This window comes from Pteropus medius, unplaced genomic scaffold, assembly GCF_902729225.1.
Source record: "Pteropus medius unplaced genomic scaffold, Ma_sr-lr_union100, whole genome shotgun sequence".
In the NCBI taxonomy this organism is placed as follows: domain Eukaryota; kingdom Metazoa; phylum Chordata; class Mammalia; order Chiroptera; family Pteropodidae; genus Pteropus; species Pteropus medius.
Genome location: NW_024342474.1, coordinates 6,853,451 through 6,875,703, shown reverse-complemented (window position 1 = coordinate 6,875,703; position 22,253 = coordinate 6,853,451). Strand labels below are relative to the sequence as shown.

The window sequence follows — 22,253 nt, the reverse complement described above, 5'->3', positions numbered from 1 at the left end:
AGTAACAAGCAGGATGCCATAAAAGCTTCAAAACATTTGAAAAAGCTGGAATCATTTTACCTGAGACGTTGGATGCTGAAAACTTATCAATATTCTTCTAGATGGTTCACTAGTCTAATAGAACTTATAGTCTAGTGAAGAAGATGAATACCTATGGACTTTATAATGCAAGATGGTAAAATCGTGTTCTAATCAAGGTACAAAATGTCTCAGAAGCACAAGGAGATGAAAAATTCTAAGAGATGAAGAAACCTTCACAACATACCACGCAATAGAGGCTTTAAGGACTTCAACAGAGAAAGATATTCCAGGCAGCAGAAACAGTCTAAAGAAAATGAAGAGGCAGAAAATGCTAGACATGTAAGAGAAACAGGAAAATAAAAGAACTCTTGGTCCCTAAACTATTACTATTTAGAATGTCTCTATCACATATAGTTTTAATGAATTTACCCTTAAGAGCTATTTGAACTTAGCATTTTAATTCGGTGAGTCCAAGAAAATATGCAGATGGTTATCTTGCAGGATGGATCCGTTGTTACTAAACAGGATTTTCACAACTCCGATCTCAACTTCTGTTGTAATTCCTAAACGTGGTACTGCACTCACTTTATTCCCCACTGGCCTTCTCATCAGCATTTCTATAGCAGTCCCGGGATCACACTGAAGGTATCACACTCTTTTACACATGCAATACAGTCCAGAGAAAAAAATATATATTTTAAGAATAACCCCATAACAAAAAACTTAATAATGTAAAATCAAACCATGTAACTATATACTACAAAGAACTCTAGAATTAGAAGAGACCTTAGGGAAAATCTAGAACAACCATTTGACCTAGATCAACTATGCCTTTCGGATTCTTTCAGGAGTTTAGGATCAAGGTTAAATGACTTAGTTTCTCTCTGTGCTTGAGACTGAAGGACACGTAAATACTCAGGAGTTGCTGAGAAGCCACATTCAACCATGAAACAGGAAAGCAGAAAAGGTGGTCAGCAAATAGAGAACAATGAAGCAAAGAAAGGCAAAGACTAGAGACTGGGCAAGTTTCAGGCTTTCCAGTCTCTGGTCCCTAATAAGGTCTGTCTGCATTTGGCTCCCATCAAATTCCTTTCTTTCTTTTTCCTAAAACTAGTTCAAGTTCATTTCTGTTACTTGGAGCAGAAACTTAAATGAGGCAATAATCAAAACCCTCCATAAAGTCAATTGGTTGATTCATTTGTGGTCTACCTTTTCTATATTTTCTCTTTATATTTCCTTAAAAGCCATAAATATAACTTTGGTATGCTATGGAAACAAACATGTGAACAGAGGTCCGGGATTGTGCTAAGCATTTTAAAAAGAAAACCCATCATGGCCAGGAAGGAGAAAACACAGGAATATTTAAGGTAAAGCCTTGAGGCATCTGTACAGCAATCAGAGATGCTAACTAACAATTGACAAATTAAATAGCTATCTGATTACCCTCTATCCAATACCAATTTAATTCTAAATAAACCAGATGAGTAAGTCCAAATCAGTCTTCTCTGAGGTTTGATCAAAAGGTGAAAACCCAACATAGGGCATTTCATCTGGAATGCCCCCAAATAACTAGCCACAGTCCTCCCAAACACAGAAAGGTTTGGATGCTCTCCAGTAGCATCCCTAACCTGGACCCAAATTCCAAAACTGAATGCAAAACTATCTTAGGGACTGTGCTTAACTATACCCAAAAGAGCAGTTAGGCATTTACCCAGCACTTTCTGGTATTAGGAGAGGGGTTAAAATTAACAGAAGCTTAATATAATTAAACTCTGTCCAGGTGTGCACATCTGTGCGTGTGTGCTAGGTATTGAGATGTTCCTGAGGTGGATACAGGCTCCCCAAAGCTGGATCCAATCCCATCAGATCTGACTACAAGTAGACCAGTTTAACATGAATAGCAAGTCAGAGTTGACAATCAGAAGTTTGAACCAATGTAGTGGGTGGCTCTGCAGGGTTATATACACAAAAACAGTATCATAGGATCCTGAAGTTAGAAGGGACTTGAAGACTATGCCCAACCAACATCATCATTTAACAGAGAAGGAAGCTAAACATGTGAACCAAATTCATCAATCAAATCCCTAACTACAATAAGTATCACAGGTGAGATAAAATCAAACGGACTGTGACCAGATTATGATAAAACCAAAAAGTATTATTTCCTAAGGATGCTCTTCAATGGTTGAAAATTTATTTTTAATTTAAAAAGTGTAAGTGTATTTAAAAATCTATTAAAAACTACTGTTGGGATATCTTTTAGATATTTTTGTTACTTAATTTTAGCAAAAGAGTAAAGATTTGTAACCCAATGGGTTAACATTTTGGTTAAGATAGTAGAATAAGCACCTTTAAAAACCAAAAAACTGTTTTTTGGGTGCTGATTCAAACCTAAATGATGTTGTATGCTTGCAACCTTGGCAGACAGGCAGTTTAGGCACTGTGACAAAATTCTAAGTGGCAGAGTTACTTATTTTGATACAAAAGCATTCCAGACATTCACATAAGGCCCTAATAAAAGTCACCAGAAATTACACTTATGTAAGTCAGCTGGGACCAAAATTAAAAAGAATAAATGTTTAAATGGTCCAAATATAAACTTGGGATTCAAAATTGCTGGCAAGGGGCCACAGTACGGTGGCTTTTGGTCTTCAAGGGCTGCTTTACCACAAGTATTAGGTAAGTCAACACATCACTGAGGAAAAAAAAACATACATATATTCCTTGTACAATCCACTATTTATGATGAAGCACAGTACTTTTTAGAAGATCGCTGATAAAATATAAAGTCAGAACTTGTTTCTCTGAAGAAGTGCTATTAAAGGTACTCCTAAAATATGAATCTATAAAAGTAGGTCTTTTTGCAAAACAATATTAATCAGAAACAAATAAGGAACTGAGATCATTATTTAAATTAATATTTATAAACTGCAGATTTAATAATGTTAATTTTAAATATCTCAATCTGAGTTGACAATTTATAAGTTACATGAATCTTGAAGATATTTTATAGAAAACTATTTTAAAATCAATTTTGCCAACAATGCTACAAATGGAAATACCAAGATAGACCAGAGAGTGCTGAATATAATCCATACTTAAGAGAGTCATTTTTCAACAAATATATAAGTCCTAGTGTTAGCCATACCTTATTTTAACAGCTTAGTGTATTGGTGGCAAAAACAGAAGCAAACTAAAATTTCCTAAGAAATTTCATCTTGGAGGAATTATAATTTCTGTTCTTCCATGTCAGATGAAATTAAGAGCTGAAAAGTTCTGATGAGTAGATACACATCACAAATATAAAAGTTTATGTAATTTCACACTTACCTTAAACTCTACATTTCTGCTTTCAAATAATTAATTTTTATAATAACGTTATGTAAAAAAACTCACTGATCTTTCTCACATGATTTAAAGAAAACTATCTTAAAAAAAAAAAATCATTCTGTTAAGGCTTAACAATTACCAATTTGAAAGCTTATAGTCCTAAACCAAATAATGGAATGGCACCTTTCGTTTACACAGTTTTACTTAAAAGAGTCCAGCATAAAACTTAAAAAACTTGAATGCTTTTTCCATTTCAAAACAAAAGTAGCACCTGGCCAACTAAGCGTTTTGTCCGGTTTTGGCCTATTTATCAGGGAGGGGCGCGGCGTGGCGTGACCCGCGGGAGCCGCGGCGGCCGCGCCTGTCCGTGCGCTCGCCCGCGGGTCCGGCGCTGCCCCCCGGCGCCGCCCGGGCCCCACGGCCTCTCGGCCCGGCAGCGCGAACCTGGCTCGCGCCTTCCCACGCGCCGGGCCCGTTATCTGAGCGTCCGCCTCGGCGGGACCGACCTGCGCGGAGCAGTGGGCTGCAGGGGCCCCGCCGCGAGCCCCGCGCCCTCCCTCCCCGGACGGCGTGCCCGCTCTGCCTCCCTCCCCAGGGTCCCGCGCCCGGAGACAGCCTCCTCCGGGCTCAGGTTCGCTCCGGGGACGGGATAAGGTGTCAGCGAGGCGGCCAGACGCCCCCCGTCGGCGGGGGCGAAGCCAGCCCTGACCTCCTTCCAGCCGCCCCTCGCCGCCCGCGCGGGGCGCTGCGGTGCCGCGCCCCTTCTCGCCTCGGGAAGGGGGCGTCCCCGCAGGAGGCTGAACGCGGCGCCGCCGGCGCTCGGAGGGGGTCTGGGGTCGCGGTCCCACCTCCACTTGGCACGGCCGGGGAGGGAGGGGCGCGGCGTGGCGGGGAGGCAGCCCACACTCACCCGACTGCGCGACTCCTCGCGTCGCGGCCGCGGCCAGGCAGAGGCAGAGGCAGAGGCAGAGCGAGACGGGGCGCGGGAGGGTCTGCCGCGGGCTCATGGAAAGGCCAGGGAGCCGCCGCCGCCGCCGCCGCAGCTGTCCGAGCCTCCCTTCCTCCCTCCGCGGCTCCGGGCGACGGACGGGGCGGCGGGAGGCATGACGGGAAATTCCTGGGCACGGGCAGCCGACTCCAAATATGAGCATAGGAGACGAGCGAGGGAGGACGGCGGAGCGCGCCCGCCGCGGACGGGGCCCGCTGCCCGACCTCGGCGCCGCCAGCTCCCTCCTCCTTCGAATCCTCCGAACCCTCCGAATCCTCCTCTTCTACAGCCGCCAGAGGCCGCCGGGCGCGACCCAGAGATGGAAGCCCTCTGCCAGGGGCGTGCCTTCCCAGTGTTAAAACCCAAGAGCAGAGCAGAGCATCCCACCTACGAGACCCACCTGCGACCCCTGAGGGCTAGGAAAAAGAGAAACCACCGCTAGGAGACCGGACCGCGAGCAAGGGACCGGGGCGGGGAGCGAGGGGGAAGACTGAGTTTAAGGGTTTGAGGAGACTCTTGCTCTGCCCCTGATGAGTTGAGAGCTTTGGTAGTGAAGGGATAAACAGATCTGTCAAATACTAAAAAGTGTGGGAGGGTGATGCTGGAACGGTACTGCCAGTTATGCACACACATTCAGGTGACCATCCTATGCACAAGAAACAGACATTATAATACAGAAACAACCTTCCTGCATTCCAGGTGAGTGGACCCTCTACACCAGGGTGTGTGTGTGTGTGTGTGTGTGTGTGTGTGTGTGTGTGGGAGGCGCGCGCTTAGCCAAAATTACAAAGGGGCTCTTTTCAAACATTTTGAATACCATATATGGAGTTGAGGCAAGCTGAATGACAAGTTTTGCACACTACCTAAATGCTGATATTTAGACCTGTCGTTCTTTCCACCATCATCCTCTCCTCAACCCCCTCACACTGGTTTTGTATTTATTGTAGCTTGTCTAAAGGGCAATGTTGAAATTTATTCAAAAGGTGTTACCTCTAACGATCAAAATGTCATCATAATTACAGTCCCAGATGTGTAATTACAGGCCGAAGCCAGTAGTTCCCTGACTTTTCTTTGGCACTGATAACTCCTTCAAGAATCAAGTCCAAATGACCCTTAGCTTTTCAAGACAACATAATTTTGTCTTAATTACTATAATTTATTTTTTTCTCACTGGTAGGACAGGCCCTGGGGACATAGGATGTTATGTAATTACTTATGAACATTTTAAGATGCTATAGAAATGATTTATTGATGCGAAATACTTAAAGGGTAAATGTCAAATCGATTTAGAATGTGGATTATTCTAACATGAACTAAAGTATGGTAATTTGTACATCACACTATTTGTTTGAAAATGCTATATATATTTAAAAATCAGAAACTTTATTTCAAAACAAATTCAATTCTGGCAAAGTACTAAGGTCCATATGCCAAAAACCAGTCCACTTGCAAGTGGCTCCCCTTAAATCATCTGGTACTGAGAAACGCCACATCCCACAACATCCCTGGCAAGTGAACAGATTTCGCCCTTAATGTACTAGCAGTGATAATGGGACTAAGAGCAGATGACCTAAGTAAATTAACAGTAAATATACTCTAATACAGTAAATAAGGAATTTAAAGGACACATAGCATTATTATTCAATTTAGTTACTAGTAGCTGGGTAGTTAGAGGGAAATACTCAGAAAACTTGAGTATTACCTCACTTTCCTCTTTTCTTGTATATTTATTTAATCATGTATTATATAAGCATCTGTTTTTCTTACTTTTCCCACAATGCCTAGCATAGTTCTTTGCCCATAGTCTAAATATTTATTTAAAAACAAAAGTAAAATGAGCCCAGTCATTTGTAGATTGGCATATAGGAGCTCCCTAAGTGTAGAGAAAGGCTTGTTTCAAAGGATGTAATAATTATGGCTACATTTAAAATATTTTAGTTGACCTTAAGTACAAAAATGTAAAATTATAAAGAATGCAATATCATTACAACCTAATACATGTTAATATAAGTGGAGACTTAATTGTATCAACTCTGCTGACTTGACAGCAACGCCAGCAGCTGTTCTAAAGGCTTGATTAAGTATGTTAAAGGGGGAAAAAAGAACACAAGTTACTGGGTGCATACCAAATGCCACGCACTGTACTACATGTGGTATTTCATTTAACACTTACAAATATCTCTGAGTTTATTTTTTATCCCTGTTTTACAGCTAAGGAGACTGAGACGTAGATAAGTAAATTACGCTACCAGGAAGGGGTGTAGTAGTGCTGGAATTCAAACCTCATTCCAAAGTCCGTATGTACTCTTTTTACCATTCTAATCTGTCCCATTTTCTCTACATTAAAAAAAAAAAAAAGTGGCATTCAAAACTGTATTCGTTGGGCTCTTGTGGTTTTAAGTAACTGGTGTGCACTCAGGTTACCTCAAGTAGTAGGGGTAAAGAATACGTGTGGAAATAAGGCCAGAGACTTAACTGGCTTGTCAAGTCATCCTTTGTGGGCCTGGGGGGTGGGGGCCTGTGCCTTTGATAGGTAACAGGAGAAGTCCTACCCTCTGACCACATTCCTATGAGTTTTGTAATTTAACCACTGATATATAAATCATATATTTCACAATGTTTAATGTCTTTTTTATTGTAATCTTAATAACAATCATGTTAACATATTACCTTAAACATTGTTTTTAAGACAAAGAGGAGTTAACCACTTCCTTGACTTCATATATATATATATGTATATATATATATAGAGAGAGAGAGAGAGAGAGAGACCATCCCTCCCCTAACCCAGTGGTGTGCCAGTAAATGGTTAACAACCACATCTGGAGGAAGGAGACCCAAACTGAAACAAAAAAACAATTTATATGGTGTCAGTACTCCCACCAACCTGAGTCTCTGAAGGTAGAGTTGGGAAGAGATGCACACAACCAGCTCTCGGGCTTGTAGGAGCCTGCCCCAACTCCACATGAAATGTCTCAGAACACAGCAATAATTCAGCTTGCACAACCACAGTTCCTTCCACTTCTGTTTCCACTACCTACCAGTTGACTCTTCTCTCTCTGTAGTCCCAGCAGGAAGAATCTGATTATATCAAATGCCCTAGAGGGGAGAATCTGATTCTATCACCACTGTTTTTTGTAAAGTTCTTGTATGAGACTCTCATAAGCCACTGAACAGCCTATAGATTGGCTACCTTCTAGCCAGGTGTCCTCACCTATTTCTTCAACTGTGTGTGTCTAGGATGGTAGACTCAACATGTTAGACAACATGGTCACTTATGCTAAAAAACAGACTGTGTTTCTACCTTTTTAGGGGGCCGCAGTTGGGGCAGCTTCTTTCAAAGGGCATCTGTAAGCATGACTGGCATTCAAGCTGTGATCTCTCCGACATACTACTCTCAGCTCTTTAACAACATCCCTTCAGCCACTACACCAAGCTTTGGGACAGCCCCCATTCCACACATCTTGAGTGGATGCCAACAAATGCAAAAGCCCCCAGTCATGGTGAGAAACCCTAAGTTAGTACTTAAAGTCAATGAATATTTATCAAATGCCATTGTTCTAAACCAATAATGATACATTGGAGAGAAAGGAAATTACCTCTTAGGATGATGTAACAGACTCTGCACAAGAAAGTTTTCCAAACTACACTCAATCCAAACTCTCCAAATTTTGCTTTCCTATCCTGAGAAGAAGAATGTTGTCACTCTACCCCTACTGAGAACACCGTTGTATCCTGATGGAAGCGTGCCCCATGCCTCAATGTGCTGGGGTGGGAATAGAGTTGAAGAGAACTATTCTCTCAGCAACCCGAAGGACACGAAGTCAATGATGACTGGCTAAGGGAGATACCTGACATTTTCTTTCAGCTTCTGAAAAAGGATTTCTACTCCCATGACACTCTTCCAGCCCACAGTCACCAAACGCAGCCAAATAACGAGGACTCTCCCAGTCCATCAGTTAGGACCCCCTAAACAATGAGGGAAGACTGAATTAAAGTGAGCATTTTCCTTCTTTTCATAGTAAAATGGCTTGCCTGCATCTCAAATGTCATGTTTTTATTTTACACAGTTGAAACCATTCCTTTTGTTGATTAATTCTGGAGAGATTTTAAGTATGTATTCCCATGATTAATGTGCTGCCTGATTCTACCAGCTTTGGCTGTGGATATTCTACAAGTAATAAATATTTAACAAGATTTTCAATATTGTATAGAATTCAATAATCCTCTCTAGACTATCCAGACTACTTGGCTTTTGGCAAGATTGTATCACGTCAAGTGGTACACACAAATCAACTGCAAACATGCACAGAATAAGGAAGAGGAGGAGCAGGGGCAAGAATGAACTTTTTAAGTGGTACAGGAAGGCTCTGATGGGAGACTTCTTGATTCTACTCTTTCACTCAGTCTCTGTCCCTAAGCGCTTCCTATATTGACAGCATCTCACCCTATGGTCTGTGTGTCCAGTGTTTAAAGGTATGTATTTTCCAAACAACTGTCCCTAACTGCAAACTTAACAGCTGTTGTTTATCCAAAATGGCTATAGTCTGAACCAAAGGTAGAGGAACCCCTGGCTGTCTTGGGCTTCCTGGAAAATGAACGGTATGTTGCTCTTCAAAATGGTGCCTCCTTACAGGATTTTCATAATTGCACCTCTGCCTGATTTTCACCCTGGTTGCTGCTCTTTGAGCCTAATCTCAAAGTAAGATACAGCTCTACTTGGTGATCAGGGACTTGAGCTTTGGCATCAGACAGAACTAGATTCAAGCATAGCCTCCACCATTAAAGGCTGTGAGACAATGGGCAAGTTACTTAACTACTCTAAGCCTTAATATCCTTTTCTGTAAAATGGAAAAATAAAGATATCTACTACTCATGAGGATTAGCACAAAATGGTAAATCCTTAATAAATATCAATACAGTACTAGTATTATTAACTTTTATCATTGCTTACCAACTTTCAATCATCACAAAGTCACTCTTTGCCTTTAAGCCTTATCTGATGTGATTTCCTCTGTCTGAAATGACTCATAGTTTCTCTTCACAGTTCAGAATCCTACGTTTATATCCAGAATCACCTCTTATGAAAGTCTGTTCAGATTTAGCAATCCTTTCACACTTCTTTTCTTCAAATTTACTTTGTATATTTATACCCAAAGTTACTTATAGTAATTATGTTTTCAAATATGTATTTAAGCTTTAGCTTCCTCAAAGTAATCATATTAGGAGGATACACAATATATGAATGAGTAGTCAAACCATTTGTGAAGACCACTTTTAAAATTGCTATCGAAATGTATAATGTGACTTAAAAAAATATCTTCAACACAGGAAAATCATCTTTGCATTCATTTATTTACCAATTTATTCAACAAATATTTGCTAAATGCTTACTATGTGCTGGACAGAAATAAATAAACCAGTAAAATATTTAGTATATTAAAGTGATAACTGATAAGAGAAATAAGGCAGAGAAGGTTGCTAAAAGTGCTGGGGAAGTAACATTAAAGACATGAAAAAAAAAGAAGAAAGCCACGCTGGTATCTGGGAGAGGACTAGCATGAGAAAAGGCCACCCCCAAGGCAGAAGCAGGCCTGCCCTGCAGGAGGACGTCCAGGGAGCTGGGATGGGGAAAAGGTGAAAAGGGGTCATGGGGGGAGCATTAGAAGATGTGGCCCAAGAGACAATTGTGTAGGGTCTTGTGGGTTATTGTAAGGACTTTGGCTCTTATTGTGAGTGAGATGGGAAGCTAGGATACGGTTAAGCAGAAAAGTGGCATGATTTGACTTACATTTTAACAGAATAACGTTGGATGTTCTGATAAGGAGTGCAGAGACAGAGGAGGAGACCTGGTAGGCGGTCCTTGAAGAAATCCAGGTGAGAGGTAATGGTAATTTGGAGTAGGGAGAAGCAGTGAAGGTGGTGGAAAGTGATCAAATTGGAAGAAGGGGCACACAAGATTTGCTGACAGATCAAATGTAAGGTATGAAAGAAAGAAAAGTTAAGAATGTCTCCATGCTTTTTCTTCTTTTTCTTTTTCCCCATTGCTTGAGCATTACAGAATTGCCGTTTCCTGAGACAGGGAGGACTTAGAAGTAGGTGATGGGATGATAATATTAACAGCTCAGTTTTGGACACATTAAGTTTGAAATGACTTTCAGACACACGAGATAACGTTTGTCTGGACCATTAAATATGAAACTCGCATGTATGGGGAATGTCTGGGCTGCAGATAGCATAGAGATATTTATGTCGTGAGAAGTCCATGGGTTAATTTAAAAAATTAAGAAAGAGCCAGCAAGGGCCATTGAGAAAGTGAGGCTACAGAGGCAGGAGGAAAATTAGGCAAGTATGGAGCTTAGGAGGCAAATGGAGATTTTGTTTTGTTTTGTTTGAGAATATATTTGATTTGTGGAAAAAAACAAAAAAATATTTAAATCCAAAACAGAATAGTTGAATAACTAAATTAAGTTATATCCTTTTTATGCTTTTAAGGAGTAAACATAAAATATTAAAAATAATTTTATTTTGTGACTTATAAATTGACCCTGAAACTTACCCTTAAAAGATAGTCACGACTTATCCGAGGAATAGCAAACAGCACTAGAATGCAGCTATATTCTACCATTGTGACCACATTGAAAAGCCATCCCTATAGGTCAAATGGCCAAATACACAATATTTATGGTGTGTAAAAGACAGCTGAGTGACAGGGGCCACCAGACAGATGGGAATAAGAATATCTCTTCAGAAGTGGAGAGGAAACTTTGTGAGGCTCAGATTGATACAAAGCGGTTTTAAAACAATTGTTGGAAGTGTTGTACAAACTTTGATTTTATATTTGTTTAGAGCTGGCTGTCATAAAAATGGAGAGAGAAATAAATTCCCAGCTATGCCATGTAACAGTTGTGTATGATTTCACAATTCACATCTCTGGGACTTAGTTACCTTATCTTTGAAATGAAAGCAATAATGCCTGCCTTGCTTCTTCTGGTGGAAGTCAAATGATATAATGAGGGGGGTTTCGAACTACTGATTTCTAAAGCAAAAGTCATGATTGAGGCAAGCTGCATTTTTCTAAATTCACCCACTTTTTTTTCTTTTTATAAGCCACAGTTCTTTACATATCTTGAAGATACCTCCTTGAGATTCTGATTTAAAAAAAAAAAGTTCCTCCAAGGAAAATGCATATATACACATATACACACAAATTTGGTATAAGATTGCACACTGACTGAAAATCACTTTGGAAAGCAATAGGAGCCAACGTAATTTCTTGTGTGGAAGAGAAATTTAATGAAAATAGCATTTTTTGAAAGTCTAGTACGTGGCAGGCTATGGTGTAGATCAGAAAAGGAGAATAGTGCCAGCAAGGCCACCCAGGAAGGTTCAGATACCCAGGATGGAGGTAATGAGAGCTCCTATTCTAAGATGGTAGCAGTGAGACTAGAGATGAATAAGAAGAGATAGTAAAAGTAGAGTTGCCAGATAAAATGCAGGATGCCCAGATACCTGAATCCTAGATAAACACCATATAATTTTTTAGTATATCCTAAACATTGCATGGGGATTACTTACACTAAAACATTATTCATGATTTATCTAAAATATCAATTTAACTAGACATCTTCTATTTTTATTCGCTAAACCTGGCAACCCTAGGAAAACTGGTGAACTTATTCCTACCCTCATCCCAGTATTTCTCTGAGGCAGATTCCGAAACAAACAAACAAACAAAAATGTGTGCAAAGTGACCACTGTGAAATGGAGAGAAAGTCCTTAAGAGCCAGTCCAGCTCTTTTGTGGATACTGAGGAGATCAATAAAGATGTCAAATACTCCTTTAGAGACCTATTTACTTTCTAGTCAGGGCATGAATTTTATTAATAATATCAAGACTATATTCTATTCTCAGTATCGGGATTTTGTACTATCCAATACAATCTACAAGGATGTGTGTGCACACGTGCACACACTTAATATATGGGTTAATCAGCAAAGGAAACGCCGGCTCACAATTGCCCAAGAGAGAAGCTTGAATAAGAAACATGAATTGGAGGACCCTCAGTTCGTCCATCATCCCAAACTACACACGCGCACACATGTGCATGTGCATGTGTGAGAGATGGGGCAGGGAAGTTTTTTCCCTATGCAGCCCAAGCCTGTGGTCTTCCTTGATTGGACAGTGTATAGTATGGGTGAGAAGGAAGAAAGGCTCAGACGATGAGGTCCTTTTCAGTGGAGGAGTAGGAGCGGTTGAAAGAGTCAAAGAAGGAAATCCATTTGAGGTGGTAACATAAACCTGAAGAAAGAATAGGCAGGAGCATTCGGGAAGGTGACTTTCTCAGTCTAAAAGCTTAAGACCTTTAAGGCCTTATCACCCCTCATGTGATGAAAGTGAAAATCTGAAACAGAACTACAGAACTTTAACCCTTACCTCTCCTACTCCGTAATTCTATTCTGCAATTACGTCACCAGGCCCTGCTGTCTCATTTTAGTGGAGGCTGAAAAGTCAGGACAGCAAGGAGAAACCACTCCTCTTGTAGATGTAGGGGCAGACGAGGATTCACAGCTGATGTTCAACAGTACCGAAGAACAGCCCACAGTGAAGCCAGAAGCCACAGAAGGCCCTCAGCCCATGCCCCTTGTGGAGGAGAAAGTAAGGTCAGGCTTCCTGATTGGCCTGTGGCTTATTGAAGCCTTCCCCTGGGCAAGATTGAGAATTGCAGATTTTTGATTAGTAGAGATGTAGAGCACGACTTGGCAGGACTTGGACACTGACTGAATTCTCAACAGTAATAGTAACTTTGCAAAAGAGGCTAGATTCTTCTTTTGCGACTCCTCACAGTGTCAGGAGTGCTTAATAAATGCTGTTTGCCGACCCTTTAAACTGGGAGGGCGGGGCGAAGGGGAAAGGAGATGGTTAAGGAAGAATTTACAAATGTTCAGCTCTCAGAGAGAAAGCAAATAGACCAAATAAAACTATCAGCTTCTTATTGTTCACCAGTGGTATTAAATAAAATAAAAATCAAAAACTTAGCTCCTTCTAAAAATCATTATATTCTGCTCATAGTGGTAACAGACAGTAACAACTAGAACTACAAGTAAAATTTGCTCATATTAATGAAAATATGTAACTGTATCACAACTAAAGCTCTGAAACTCAGATACTCAGTGGAAAGAAACCCTAAAGTGACATTTACTATATATAGTGTTTGAAGTAAAAGCAAAGCATTAAAACAGTCAAAACATCTTCCAAATGAATCAACTTCACGTTACTACACGTCGATACGGAAAAATACACTGGAAAATCTATACATTAAGTAAACAAGGATAGTAAAACATGAATGAAATAGCACTGTACTGTTTCCAACTTTGCCTCTAAAATTCCTTTGGTCTGACAGAACATGTTATTTCCTGTTCTTATACTCTGTGGAAAGTAGCACACGCATTTCAATCTTTGTCACTTTTTTCCTGTATCAACATTCATGAGAGGAATTATTTTGGTGCTGCCCTGATTATTTCTCCCTAGGTTGAGCCTTCTTGCAAAGGGTCTCAAAATTAAGTATCAGAATTATCTGTAGAGCTTATTACTATCCTGGGATCTTTCCCAGATACAATGATTCGGCAGGTCTGGTGAAGGATTCGGGAATCTGCTTTTCTAACAAGTATCCCAGATGATTCAAAGACAGGTGGTCCACAGATTCTTCTTTCAGAAATGCCGGTTTAGAGTAGCCACAGTAATTTTCATGACTACTTTCCAATTGAGGGGGATAAGTTTTGACCTCTCTTTTCTATAATGCCCATAGCAGAGGAGAGAGGATTATAGGAAAATACATGAGAGTATATATGACGCAGCTTTCATGACCTTTACAAAATACGCTTACTCATCATCCAAATAATCAGTCAACTCAAATAATTAGAATTTTCAGTTTTACCCTATAATAAGGGAAGTTCATTATAAAATGAAGCACTCCAAGATTCTGAGTTACTTCTTGAGTCATCAATGATTAAATTAAGCTCCTCACAGTTTTAGCACTGTGAATATTTTATTACATCCTTTGAAATGGTTATTTTTGAATCAGGTTATAATTCTGAGGTTACTAGAATATTAAGTTTATTAAGGCATATCTTTAAAAATTACCCTAAATAGGAATTTTCTGTTCTGATCTAATACGAGAATATGATATACCTTATGATAATACATATTCTTTCTGAACTTAATGAAAATAATGTACTCTAAACATTTCAATTACATGGGACAATATTTATTCCATCAATCTCCATATATGATAAGGTTCTATTTTATAACTAAGTAGTATTTTAAGTATATTCAGCTATTCTTGGGGAAAAACAAGAAAAGCAATTTTGATTTTTCCATGTTATTAAATCGAAGTGGAAAATGAAAAAGGTAATTTTTTTATATAAGTAGGCTGTTTTATTTAGATATGATACTGTAATTTTTGAAAATGTGGTTTTATTTAAATGTGATATATTAAAAAGTGATTTAAAAGTGAAACATGTATAATTCATAATGGTGGGCCAGTCAACAAGGTCTGTGGTGGCTAGTTCTTTGAATGTGAGAACAGGATTCAGTAACCCACATGACTACTCATCGAAACAATCTCTCTTGCTCATCGTCTGCTTCTCAACTCATCTCTATTGTCCTGTTACCTTCCAGGGATGTACACCATACAACAGAGCCTCATTGTTACCTGCAATGTATTACATGAAATTAATTTCTAAGACTCCTACAGTTAAAAGATAATACCGGCTTATATGTTTGGAGTCACAATAAGGAACATTTTAATAACACAGGACTGATTATAGTCTATCATTTTCAAGATTTAATGTCTTCCACTGGTAAAGCCCAGCTGGTTCACCCCAGTCAGGCTGACACCACTCTGACCGACGCTGCCCTAGTCCCAGTGATGATATAACATGGTCACAGCTGGGCTCTGAACCTCAGTGTTACTCATATTGAGAAACAGAAATTTACATTTAAATGTTCTGCTTTTTGAAACAGAAGCACTGAGAAAAAAAAGAGAATTTGGGGATGTAAATGTTGGGAAAAAACTAACAATAGTAAAATGAATACTTCAGAAGAAATGAAAGACTAACAAGGTATACTGCTCCAAAGTCAAATTAAAAGGGAGAATACATTAGTTTCAAAAGAACAGAAATAGTTAATAGTGAAAAACAAAACAACTAGTTTTAGAAATAAAGATGTCAACTCTCTGGGTGTTCAAAACTGCACCCAGTAGAGAATTCACTATTTATATGTTTACTTTAGATCTTTGGTAAATATCTTTTATCAAATTTAGAAAGTTCCCTTCTACTCCTGGTTTGCTTAGAATTGCTTTTTAATAAAAGGATCTATGGGTGTTGAATCTTATCAGATGGTTTTATGTATCTGTGTAAGATAATCATATTTGTTTTGTTAATGTCACATTAATATTGATTTTCCAATGTCAAACCAATCCTGAATTTCTAAATAAAGCCAACTTGGTCACAATGTGTGATTCTTTTTTTTTGCAGAATTTGGGTTGCTGACCATTTTGGTTTGCTTAGGAGTTTTCCATCTTTGTTCAGTGAGATTAGCCTGTAAATTTTTTTTCTGTTTGGTTTCTTCACCAAGGTTATATTAATCAAGAGGGTGCGTACCCCTTTTTCTATCTCCTGGAATAGAGAATGTCATTTTAAAAAGGAAGCACTGAAGAGACTATAGATTCTGAAATGTCTCTCTTGTGTGTGAGCCTTGTTAAGAGTGAATACAATGAAGAACAGCAAAGGAATATAAAAAAAAAAAATCACATTATCAAGTGGTTGGTCTCACAGACCTTGATTTAGAAATGGTAACAGCATGTTACCATTTTACATTATTTTACATTATGTTTTACATTACTTACATGCATTTTACATTATTTCATTTAGCTCTCTCAACTGCACAATTATCATTGTCTTAAAAATGAGGAAACTGAGTCTTAGACTATTTGAGCATGATTCTCACTCCACAGACTGTGCTCTTAATCGCTCTATTCCTCCTCTTCCTGCCCTGCCCCAGAGAAGACCTTTAAGACACCTGCTAACAGTAGCAACACACGTTTGCAGCCAAAATGAACATAGCTCTTTCCTAAAGTGCTGAAATTATTAAAAAGTCTAAAATGTCTGAGCTTCATTATCAAAGGTTGGAACAATTCAAAATATACTAGCAGAGGAAATCAAATTAAGAAAATGAAATAAAGACAACTATGGGAATCCTAATTAAGGTAAACATTTAAATACATGTAATAAATATTCATGGAGAAATTTTGTAAAAAACATGTAATCCAATAGATTGGGCTACACTGCTAAATTATGGAGTAGTTCTCTAATCATATATATACTATACTCCTTTTACTCTCAACACGCAATTTTCCACTTTGAACAACTCTGACATAGAAACTCATTTTAGAATCAATGGTGTCTTTAAAAATCGGTTACAAGAGAAAATAATTGCTGTCTATCTGCATTAATTTTTTTTTTTTGCCAGTGGATTGATGTTTGCTTCTGTCTAGGTGAACTACAAACTGTGAACATTTTATAATTCTCTCTTTGCTTTTTTTGGACCATGCTGGTAGTAGAAATTGAAACCACAATCTGAATAAGGACCAGCTGGTTTGTTTGCTGTCCCCTTCCAGAAACAACTCTAGTTCTCATTTACCCTGACTCTAAAGTTGTTCTAGCTTTATGCCAAGGTCTTCTATCAGAATCCACATAGTGTGTGTTATTTTTGTTGTTTTCTTTTGTAGTGGCAGAGAAAATGGTGACTCCTTCAACTAACAATCTTAGATGAAATATATTTGAAATAATGTATATACAATTTAAGCAGCACAGACAATATTTTCACTTCACATATTCTTCAGACATTATCTTAACTACCATGCATGATTCCATCACATGATAATCCATAATCATTTGATTTTCATAAATTTCAATTGCCTCTAATTTTTATATAAAGTTGTAATGAACATCATTTTCCTATATCTTCACGTCATCTGATTTATTCAGAATTCCTAAAAATTAAAACATAATGTCAAAAAGTATGACAATTACAACTTTTATGTATTGCCAAGCTGACCTATGGAAATGCTCAATTTACACGACTACCAGCATTTATGTAAGAGGTCTCTTTTCTCTAAACTTAAGTAAAATCTGTCAAATTTCATATGTAAAAAATTTTCTCAATTGTCAATTAACTTGCATTTATTTTTGTGGCTAAATGTTTCATGTATCTGTTGCCTGTATGTGGCTCTTCATTGTGGAATGTCATTTGACTATTTTTTTTATTGGGATGTTTAGTCTTTTTAAGTTAGAATAATTTTTATTTGTAGAATAGTTTTGCATATCATATATCTGCTAATCTTTCCATTTCATTGTTTTAATGTTCTTAGAATTTTCAGATGTACTGATCATTTTTAATATACCAAATATATAGTATTTTTCTTTATGATTTGTTTCTGTGCTTAATCCTGTATCAAATGTTTTCCTCTGATTTTTCTTTTGGTTATTTTATGACTTTTTCAACATTTTATTCCTCCTGGAATTTATCTGAGCATGTGTAGAGAACTATTGAGTAAAAATTGCAGAACGCTGATGCTAATGTTGATATCATATTGATGATATAATGTCTAATTTGAAAATAGAACTGGAGCGAATTCAAAGAGAAAAAAAGTCTAGGTTGCCCCCTTATCCATTCTCCACTATAATCTACTATTCTTTTCCCTATCCCAAATAACTCTATGTTCACATAATGATATTATTCATGTTCTCATTTTTTCCAGCTAATTGCTTAGAACAGTGCTCCCCGACCTTTTTTCACTTCATGGCACTGAAAGAATAGGATAATTATTGCACAATGCACTGGTTAAACAGAGGAGGCTACTTAACAGCCTGCCAGAGGTAACTAGGCCCTGAGTGCTACCACTGCAAGTCCAGTTGCCATTCTAAAAGCTACTATCTTCGCACGTCTGTAACCCTTTTGTGGCACGCCAGTTGGGAAGTTGTTCCAGAATAGCTCTGCTACTTAATGCTCCTCTGATAGGATCCATTCTCCACTGATTTGTTACCAGGGTTCTACATGTCAGATGCTGGTAATGATGTTGAGAAACCCAACTATAATTATCAAATAAAAATAAGCATCAGGAAATCATCCTCCTGCCCCTTTTGTCCTGGAGCTTGCCATGGTAAAGAGGGAGACTGAACTTCAAGAGGAAAACTGAATGTTGTATGTGTTATTGGGACATATAACATCTTTGTGAAAGGCATCCTCTCTCAGTCAAGTATGAGGAAAGAGAGTCACTCCCACAGTGTGGAAGTAACTGACCATTAAAAACCAAGTTACTACCAGCCAAAAGGTCTGTGCCTCTTCTAAGGAGATATAGCTATCGGAGCCATATGCTATGGCACTAGCTACATTAAGGCTATAAATTTTTGCTCTTAATTTTTAAAAACTTTTATTGAATGAACCACTTTCCCCACTAATTTTTAAAGCCACCTTTGTCATGTGCTAAATTCTTATATATCGGAATGTCCTCATAATTAAAGTATATTCTTCTCTGCTGTGCAGTACCATCTGTTAATATCTGTGCTTGCTAGTCTTGCAGATTCTCATTCAAAATCATAAAGCAAGTGCAATGAAAATCTGCTACAAAGTGAACTAGCAAATCTTGCAAAATATGTGGGATTTTATAAAGCTGGTAAAGACGATGGAAGACTATTCAAATCACAAGCATAGCCATAGAATGTATCAGTCAATCCAGTTAGCAATTCAAGAGGAGTTGCCAAAGACAGAAAGGACAGTGACACAAGAAGTGTGTAAAGGAATGATTTGACTAGAGAGACTTATCAAAAAAGGGTGAAATCTGGGATACTTTTGTAAAATGATTTGATTATAGAGTAGAAATGAAACAAGTAAAAATTGTTTTTAATAACTTTGTCAAGAAAAAAATGTCAAAAAATTATTTCTGAGTTAAATATCTGTTAACTTTATTACATTAAAATGTTCGTTTTTTTAATTTTAGCAAAAAAAAATTTCAAATTTCAAGTTCTAATGAAACTACTTATTATAAAACAATGTTCCCTGATTTAAGTGTACTTAATTCAAGTGACCTTCTGGTATCAGTTATGCTCAGATAAGTTACCCATTTAAAGGCATTTATTGTCTGCCTATATATTTGTGTAACAGTGTTAACACATTTAATTTGCTTTAGTATCTGATAGGGCCAGTCTCTCCTTATTAACTATGTTTTAATTTTAAAAATTTGCTTCCTTTCTTGTTTGTTCTTCCACCTGATATCCTAGAAATTCATTTAAAACCCCTAGAAATTAATTTAAATCTATTGAAAACTTTATTGCAATTGCATTAAATCTCTACTAATTTAGGAATAATTAGATAACTTTTTGCTGTATTCAGTCTATTGAGGAAAAATGATATACCTCCCCATTTATTTGTTTTCCTTGATTTCTTTTAGGAAAGTTTCCTCACATAGTCTTACATATTTCTTGTTGTTTTCTTCACATATGATATTAGTATACCTATCTGTTAAATCACCATCTAAAACAGAATACCCCTACAAACACTCAGACAACAATCACAAGAGTGGGATTGCTTTTCTCTAATGAGCATGAATGCTTTTCAAAGATGAGGGCAATAGGAATAGTGCAATAGCATTTATTTCTAGCAATATGATGGAACAAGATATCTTGAATAAATCTCCCATTATAAAATATCTTTTATACTGGATTAAACATGAAAAACAAATTTTATGTGAATTAGTGATCTAGCAATAAAGGGAAATCCTTAGGACGAAAGCAAAACAAAACAGAAAACTGAAGATATAATCAAGTGTGGGAACGAGTGGTGACCCAAAGATCATCTGCTGATGCCTGGTGATCTAGAGTTTTTAACAGCAGACTATATATTCTCTTCAAATTGACATGGAACATTCTTCAGGAATAGACCATATACTAGGCCATAAAATAAAGTTCGAAAAGTTTAAAAGGATTGAAATCAGACACAGTATGTTATCCTACCACATGGAATAAAATTAGAAATTAATAACAAAGAAATATGGGAAATTCACGAATATGTGGAAATAAAACAACAAATTTCTAAGTAACCAATGTGTTAAAAAAAAAAAAAGGAAATTAGAGTACTTTGAGATGAGTAAAAATGAAGACACGACAAACTTAATGGTGAAAGACTGAATGTTTTCCATCAAAGATCAGGAATGTGACAAGGATGTCCTCTCTTGCCATGTCTATCTAACATTATACGGGAGATTCTAGCCAGGGCAATTGGGGAGGAAATGGCATCTCAGAATAAGTAAAATTATCTTTATAGGTAAATGATATGATCTTATATATTGGAAATTCTAAGAAATTTACTAAACTGATCAGAGCTAATAAACAAGTTCAACATGGAGGCAGAACCCAAGAACAATATACAAAATTTAATTGTATTCTATACACTCCCAATGAACAATCTAAAAATGAAATTAAAAAAACTAATTCCATTTATAATAGCATCAAAAAGAATAAAATACCTAGGAATAAATTTAACGAAAGCAGTTTAACAAAAAATAAATTTGACAAAACTTATACTCTGAAAACTGCAAAACATTGTTGAAAGAAATTAAAGACATTAAATAAATAGAAAGACATCTCATTGCATGTACTGGAAAACTTAATATTGTTAAGATGGCAAGAGTCTCCGTGTTGGATATTGATGTACAGATTGGACACAATCCCCATGAAGTCCCAGCTGGCTTCTTTGCCATAACTGAAGCTGATCCTAAAATTTTATAGGAAATTCAAGGGGATCCAGACTAGCTAAGTCTTGAAAAAGAAAGTTGAAAGACAATTCCAGATTTCAAAACTTGTTACAAAGCTATAGATATCAAGACAGTGTGGTAGTAGTATAAGGATAAGCAAATGGAATAGAACTGAAAATTCAGAAATAAACCCTCACTTTTACTGTCAACAGATTTTCAGCAAAGGTGACAAGATAATTCAATGGGAGAAAGAAGAGTGTTTTCAACAAATGGTGCTGAGACATTCCCAAATGCATATCCACATATATACACTAACTCAAAATGGATCAACTTAAATGTAACAGCAAAAATAATAAACCTCTCAAAGAAAACAGGAGTAAATCAACATGACCTTATATTAGGCAATGGTTTCTTAGATACCAAAAATACAAGCAACCAAAGAAAAAATAGATAATTAGACTTCATCGAATGCAAAGGTCTAGGCTCAGTGGAACAATATTCCTGGAGATGAAAAGTATGAAAGCCCCATAGTGGGAAGTATATGGAGAAATAGAAAGTAATCTAGAGTGAGTAGAGAAATTTAAGTGAAAGAGGCATAATAGAAGAAATATTTGAAGAGATGGGCATAGGCCAGTTCACAGAGGGCCTTAAAGGCCATGATAAGAAATTTGGACTTTATTCTAAACGCAATGGGAATTGTTGAAGGATTTTATTTTAGGGAGTGACATGTTCTCATATATGTTTTTGAAGACAATTTTGATTCCTGCATGGAAAATCAATTGTAACTGGGCAGGGAACAAGGGAACCAGCTTGGAAGGTTTTTGCAGTAATCCAGGGAGACAGGGAGAGGGAGGGTGAGGGAGAGAGAGCAAAAAGAGCTGAAAGGACTACAAATGAATGTAAGAATTGAGGAAAAAATAACTTCTAGATTTTCAGCTTAAGCAACTGACATGATATAATTTTCTGAGAAAGGTAAGACTAGGAGTTTGAGGCAAGGAAGCATGGAAATCAGAGTTTTGGTTTTGGTAAGAAAAATTTGAAAAACCTTTAGTCATCCAAATGGATATATCAAGTAGCAAGCTGAATATATACAAGTCTGGA

General features: G+C 37.7%; 1 protein-coding gene across 2 annotated transcripts in view; it reads right to left on the bottom strand.

The window, feature by feature from the left end:
• MSRB3 (methionine sulfoxide reductase B3) overlaps positions 1–4,559 on the bottom strand; it is a 137,831-nt gene extending 133,272 nt beyond the window's left edge. The window contains exon 1 of one of the 2 annotated variants that reach the window (XM_039865919.1): positions 4,262–4,559. In XM_039865919.1, the coding sequence (XP_039721853.1) occupies positions 4,262–4,502 (241 nt within the window). In that variant the 5' untranslated portion in view covers positions 4,503–4,559. The remainder of the gene's footprint in view (positions 1–4,261) is intronic. The other variant, XM_039865921.1, reaches the window with a different exon arrangement.
• Positions 4,560–22,253: the final 17,694 nt, after the last annotated feature.